At 37.7% G+C, this 7,125-nt stretch overlaps 1 protein-coding gene across 1 annotated transcript in view; it reads left to right on the plus strand.

Annotated features, from left to right (window-relative positions):
* LOC138040741 (uncharacterized) overlaps positions 1-4,541 on the plus strand; it is a 4,755-nt gene extending 214 nt beyond the window's left edge. The window contains exons 2-5 of the mRNA XM_068886419.1: positions 284-373; positions 1,468-1,666; positions 2,198-2,385; positions 3,171-4,541. Coding sequence (XP_068742520.1) covers positions 284-373; positions 1,468-1,666; positions 2,198-2,385; positions 3,171-3,853 — 1,160 coding nt within the window. The 3' untranslated portion in view covers positions 3,854-4,541. The remainder of the gene's footprint in view (positions 1-283; positions 374-1,467; positions 1,667-2,197; positions 2,386-3,170) is intronic.
* The last annotated feature ends 2,584 nt before the right edge of the window (positions 4,542-7,125 follow it).

Consider the following 7,125-nt stretch of genomic DNA (forward strand, 5'->3'; position numbering starts at 1 on the left):
TTCAGGTCTCTGCTCTACCTGATTTATACACATAACACACTCACATGTTAATAATTGTGGGTAATCGAACGTTATTGAAGAGGACCTCTTCACTTATAGGTATATAGGTGAAAGTTTCAAAAGTGCAACCGTTTGATCAACAGATATGTTCACACCCAAACTAGAGAGCAGGGGGGACATTGGTTTAAATGCCAATATTTTCTTTTCAGAGGTTGTCTATCATTGATTTCCCTTACCATAACTTAGACTCCCTCTCTTTACATATACTGTATTCATCTTTTAGGTAAGCTGTTATCTGATCACATGAAGAGAGCAGTGGTGGTAATTAAAGATTCTGAGGAAGAATTGATTAACCTATTGGCCAGCCTCACAGGTGTGAGATTAATACTCATCCAAACGGAGTCCCTACATCATGTTTCAGTTTCCAAAAGTCTTTATTGAATGATTACATTTGAAAATGAAAAGGCCTATAATAAAAGGTCGTGTTTTTATAAAAATGGATGTCCTCTTACATACTATTCTACCGTAGCTACCTTAGTTTTGCATATCACATTCTTCTTTGGTCTTCTTTATGATTTGGTTAATTCTACAAAATCTACTCTTTATCCATCCTCTTTCACAAGAAAGAGACTGCTGTTTAACCTATATACCTCTTACTAGCCGCGTTATCGGTCCGTGCTGTAAGTAACGGACCGACGGGAAAAAGAGGATTCGTAAACTTACAGCACGGACCGGGGGGAAAGCGATGTTAGTAAGGTATTTAGTATATCTCTGAGGTTAATCCGGCACGGCGTGCAAAGAAACTAGTCGAAGTCAAGTGGACAGTTCAACTGCTACAAAGATTAAACTAAATCTAAAAACTAAAATCTTCCTGGCTGTTTGAAATAGTTGCTTGCAAGATTCAAACAGTTTTACAAGTTTATGTAGTAGAAACGACTGAAAAACTTGCTAGATAATGTGTTATCGAAATTTTAAATTCAGCAGGCTGTAAAGTGGGCCGTACTGTAGAATACGGCCCGCTTATTTAGCCAATCACAGCCCACGTACTGTTTAAGAGATATCATAATGGACGTTATTAAAGACTGGATCATTGGATAATGCAATTCGAGAGTTTTGATTGGCTAAGCCATCATGGTTATGAGCCTTATACCATGATCTTCAAACACGGCAAGCATATGCGTGAATTTTGGGCCTTTGATTTTATTTTAGTCTAGTTTTCTATATTTTGGGGGCGTTTTTAATAAAACAATTGTTCCACTCGCGCTTGTTGGAGATGAGATGATTATAGCCAACTCGGCGCTAGGCGCCTCGTTGGCTATCTATCATCTCATATCCAACAAGCGCGAGTGGAATAATTGTTAAATAATGCCTAAAAACCCCTAAATGCGGGCAACCTGTATTAAGCAATCATATACCTTTAACGTTGAACGGTCCTCTTGTATGTATTCCGTTACAATTACTTTTTAGCCCCAGTTCGAAGGGAAGAGGTTGCAGCATGGGCAGACCAGGAAGCAGAATGGACAGGAGGCTTAAACAAACCTGTTGAACATCCTTCGTGGACACATGGTTATGTAATATACTTGAAAAGGTACTATGAAATCCGAGCCAAGTGGGAGCAAGAATCCGAACCTGAAAAATTGCAGCAACTGTATGCTCAAATGAACAAGTATGTTTGATATTTCTTAACCCTATGAATCCCAAAAACACCACTTACGGATCGTGCCTTTAGTCAACTTTCCTACTAGTTGATGGGTGATCATGTTGGTTCTAACAGGTTGATAACCGCCTCACCACGAAAAACTTTGGCTTCCTGATCCACACTTCTCAATTTTGTACTGTATTAAACTTTCATTTCCATAAACGTTTTCACGTGAATTACGAACGCAAACCTAATTGACCATTTTCAACCTTGGTGGCCACGAGCCCATATGAGTAGAAGAGTAGTGAGTAGCACAAAGTAACAGATATGTTCAATTTGCTGTTTTCCCTCCTCTTTTCACCTGATCACGTAGACCTACCAGAAAACATTACGTGTAGGATATGCTGTATTTATGTATAATTAGGAAATGTGCCGTGAATTCCCTTCAGTAGGAAGTGTGTTCCGCATGCTTCCTTACATATAGAAGTGCAATTTAGCCTCTTTCTCACCTGATGAATTTCATTAAAGTAACAATTGTAATGTATGGCTTTTTATCAGGTTGGAACGTGTTCTGGTAGATTTAGAGTATAAGAATGGCGTCACTCGTCGGTGGACCACTTCTAGTGAGGAATACAAAATCGCGCGAGATGCTGCGTCCGACCGAAGTAAAAAGGCTGCTTTGATAAACCTACATGCCAAAGTTATTGAGCGGTGGTTCCTATTAAGTTTAAAGGCAAAATATGCAGGTAAGATAATCCATACCCTCTTTGAGCTCATGTACCTGCAACACAATAGCAAGAAAAACATACCTTTACCATATAAATTGTGTTATGAAGCCCTTCGTTGTTCGTAGGTTTCCTGTTTTCCTTATCGACGATTGATACCAAACAATTTACCTCTTAAAGGTTATTAATTTATTACTGCGTCACTGTTGCTAGACGAACTTTTGAATGGTGGTAGCAAAAAAAATGCGTATTGGTTGCTTTCCATATAGGTTTGTGAGGTAATGCAAATGCCATACCAATTATCGAAGAGCATTTTACGCAATCCGTTTTGAGTCAATCATATCTACTTAATAACTGAGAGTGAGGTAGTTACAGCAAGATCTCGAATTGAGGCCTTGCTGTCGCTCGATCAACACAGCTAGGCCGAGGTTTGAGATTTTGCTGTAACGACCGAACACTCCAGGTTATTAAGTTGTTTAATATAGCTAACAGAACGGTAGCCGTCCTCGTCGTCCTTGCTTAGGCTCACTAATTCCTAGTAAGAAACAAGTAGTTTACCGTTGTGTGATACCCCTTTCTAGACTCTAGTAGGCACTTAAAATTAAAAGTGCTTACAAAATCCCTTGCGAAGTTGTATATGCATGGATTCTGGACTCTAGCGCTTTGCAGTTGGTTACTGAATATAGTAATAACAGTTCGTTTTAAGGGTGCTTCCATGCAATTCATGAGATGCTGCATATATTTTGTCATCCTCTTCATCTGACTATCTTTTAACTTGACCTCTTCAATTCTTCTTTTTTTTCCAGATGGTCATGCTCTTTCCAAACGGCTTTCAAAGCAGGTTACACAAGCCACAAAATCTGTGCGCACTGCTCTCGATAACTTCAACCGCCTGGATTGCAGCCCTGGTTGGTTATTGGCGCGATCCCTTGAGTTCGACCAAGTAAAGAACTTGGAAGCAGACGTGTGGCTAAGAAGTGAATTAATCAGTTCAGCCTCGTCAGAAGTCCCAATATCGGTCAAACGGAGGGCTATTGACTTGTTTCATTTGCTCGATCGAGGAAAAGAAGAATTGGACTTGCTTCAGGAAGAAATGAAGAACACAGTAGAGCACTTTACCAGCCAACATAGAACCCTTACCACCTTGATATTAGATTCTAATATTTCTTCTTTATCTAAAGAGGCGAAAGGCAAAAATGTGTTCTTTAAAATGAAACTGTTATCTGTTGAAGGACAACTTTTAGAGCTTCATAATTTGTTCAAAGGTTGCATTGAAATCTCAATTCCAAGCTTTGTTTTTGACCAGGAGAGTATTCCTGTGAACAGTGATCGTGAAGGGGATGAAGATATTGATGCCTCTGACGCGTTGCTGTGTCTTCCAGAAAGTGTAGATGATGCTCTGTTCAGTGAATCTGAATGCGAGAGTGATTTAGGCGATGAATTACATGACGATAGAGACAGTGCTTTTTTCAGTTTTTCTGGAACTTAGTATTACTTACGTTTCGTTTCCATTGACTTGACTTTGCTTTCAAGATATATGTTTTGTTAATTTAGATCAGAAAGATCTTTGTAATCAAAAATGGCAAATCAAACATTTATTTTTCTGCTTTCTTCCAATAATATTTTGAATGTAAAGCACAGATTTGCGATTACAAAAGATAAAAATTGCCGTGCAATGCATTCGTCGGGGGCACCCAACGAAAATATAGTTCAAAACCACTTAAACATAGCATTGTTAAACGTATGTTAGTATTTTAACGGTAGATATAGGCATATTTTTATCCCCTAAAAATTTTTCATCTGTTTGGATTTTCCCAGGAGAGCTGAAAGTCCAGTGATCCGAAAATTATAGGGATCAAAACTTACCATTTCGAAAATTTTAGCCTGAAAAAATGCTCCCGAAAGCACTTTTTAGGGTAAAAATCCGGTAAAAATGGGCGATTGTACCATTTTTCAGACGTTCGAAAATCCAAGGAGAGTCAGGCAAGCAAGAACTTTTACAACAAATGTTCCGAAAATTTTAGATCTCAAATCGTCTTCCGAACAGATATTTTCCGAAAGTTGAAGTTGGGTGCCCCTGATTGTTTGTGAGTAGTATACGTTACTTTCAACTAGACCCATCTATCAAGAATTTCAAACTAGTAGTATTGGACCATTAAATAAAAATGAGCACTTCAACCTCGTTCCCAGAGTCCCTTTCTTCTAAATTCCCATAATTAACCCCGTTTTTCAACATATCTCATACCCTCCACGCGATGCCGATTCAGAATAGAACAACACACTTTGGAAAACGGGGTCAATTATAGGAATTTAGAAGGAAATCCAACATATCTAATACCCTCCACGCGATGTCAATTCTAAGTAAAAAACACAAAATGAAAAACGGGGTTAACTAAGGGAATTTAGGAGAAAATTCAGCATATCTCATACCCAACAAGCGATGCTGATAGACAATAGAACAACACACTTTGAAAAACGGGGTAAATTTTGGAAATTTATCAGAAAATCCCGCATATCGCATACGCTCCACGTGATGCCAATGGCCAATTAAAAAACACAAAATGAAAAACTGGGTCAATTATGGGAATTTAGATGAAAATTCAACATATCTTATACCCTTCATGCGGTGTAATCTCCAATGATACACCATACACTAAAAAGTGGGGTCCATTATGGAAAATTACCCGAAAATGCAACATATCGCATACGCTCCACAAGATGTCAAGCCCATATTTTAAAAACAATTGAATTTTCTTTAAAATTCCCATAATAAACCCCGTTTTCAACATATCTCATACCCTTCACGCGATGCCGATTAACAATAGAAAAACAAACTTTGAAAAACGGTATCAATAATGTTAACTAAGAAGAAAATGCAACAAAACGCATACACTCCACTCGATGGCAAACATCAACTAAAAAACACAAAATGAAAAAAAGGGGTTAAGTATGGAATTTAGAATAAAATTCAACATATCATACCCTCCACGCGATGTAATCTGCAATGATACAACATACACTGAAAAAGGGGGTGAATTATGGAAATTATAAGAAAAATTTCAACATATCGCATACACTCCATGCGATGTCAATCCTCAACTAAAAACCACCAAAATGAAAAAAGGGGTTAATTATGGGATTTTAAAAGGAAATTCAACATATATTTCATACCCTTCACGCGAAGCCGATTCACAATAGAACAACACACTGAACTGGTAATTTTCCATAATGGACCCCTTTTTCAGTCAATATGTTGCATCATTGGAGATTACATCGCGTGGAGGGTATAACATATGTTTACTTTCCTTCGTAATTACCATAATTAACCCCGTTCTTCATTTCGTGTTTTTTACTTGAGGATTGACATCGCGTGGAGGGTAATAGATATATGCTTGAATTCCCATAATTAACCCCTTTTTTCATTTTGTGTTTTTTAGTTGAGGATTGACATGCCGTGGAGAGTATGTGATATGTTGATTTTTTTCTTCTAATTGTCCATAATGCACCCCCTTTTTCAGTGTATGTAGCATCATTGCAGAGTACATCGCGTGGAGGGTATAAGATATGTTGAATTTTCTTCTGAATTCCTATAATTGACCCCGTTTTTCAACATATTTCATACCAAACACGCGATGCGGATCGACAATAGAACAACGCTCTTTAAAAAAAAGGTGGCAAATTATGGGAATTTATCAGAAAATCTAAAAGGAAATTCAACATATATTTCATACCCTTCACGCGAAGCCGATTCACAATAGAACAACACACTGAACAACATCAATTTTCCGGTAATTTTCCATAATGGACCCCTTTTATGTTGCATCATTGGAGATTACATCGCGTGGAGGGTATAACATATGTTGACTTTCCTTCTTAATTACCATAATTAACCCCGTTCTTCATTTCGTGTTTTTTACTTGAGGATTGACATCGCGTGGAGGGTAATAGATATATGCTTGGATTTTCTGGTAAATTCCCATAATTTGCCACCTTTTTTCAAAGAGCGTTGTTCTATTGTCGATCCGCATCGCGTGTTTGGTATGAAATATGTTGAAAAACGGGGTCAATTATAGGAATTCAGAAGAAAATTCAACATATCTTATACCCTCCACGCGATGTACTCTGCAATGATGCTACATACACTGAAAAAGGGGGTGCATTATGGACAATTAGAAGAAAAAAATCAACATATCACATATGTGACCACGGCATGTCAATCCTCAACTAAAAAACACAAAATGAAAAAAGGGGTTAATTATGGGAATTTAAAAGGAAATTCAACATATATTTCATACCCTTCACGCGAAGCCGATTCACAATAGAACAACACACTGAACAACATGAATTTTCTGCTAATTTTCCATAAAGGACTCCCTTTTTCAGTCAATATGTTGCATCATTGGAGATTACATCGCGTGGAGGGTATAACATATGTTGACTTTCCTTCTTAATTACCATAATTAACCCCGTTCTTCATTTCGTGTTTTTTACTTGAGGATTGACATCGCGTGGAGGGTAATAGATATATGCTTGGATTTTCTGATAAATTCCCATAATTTGCCACCTTTTTTCAAAGAGCGTTGTTCTATTGTCGATCCGCATCGCGTGTTTGGTATGAAATATGTTGAAAAACGGGGTCAATTATAGGAATTCAGAAGAAAATTCAACATATCTTATACCCTCCACGCGATGTACTCTGCAATGATGCTACATACACTGAAAAAGGGGGTGCATTATGGACAATTAGAAGAAAAAAATCAA

This window comes from Montipora capricornis, chromosome 3 (genome assembly GCF_036669925.1).
Source record: "Montipora capricornis isolate CH-2021 chromosome 3, ASM3666992v2, whole genome shotgun sequence".
NCBI classification, from domain to species: domain Eukaryota; kingdom Metazoa; phylum Cnidaria; class Anthozoa; order Scleractinia; family Acroporidae; genus Montipora; species Montipora capricornis.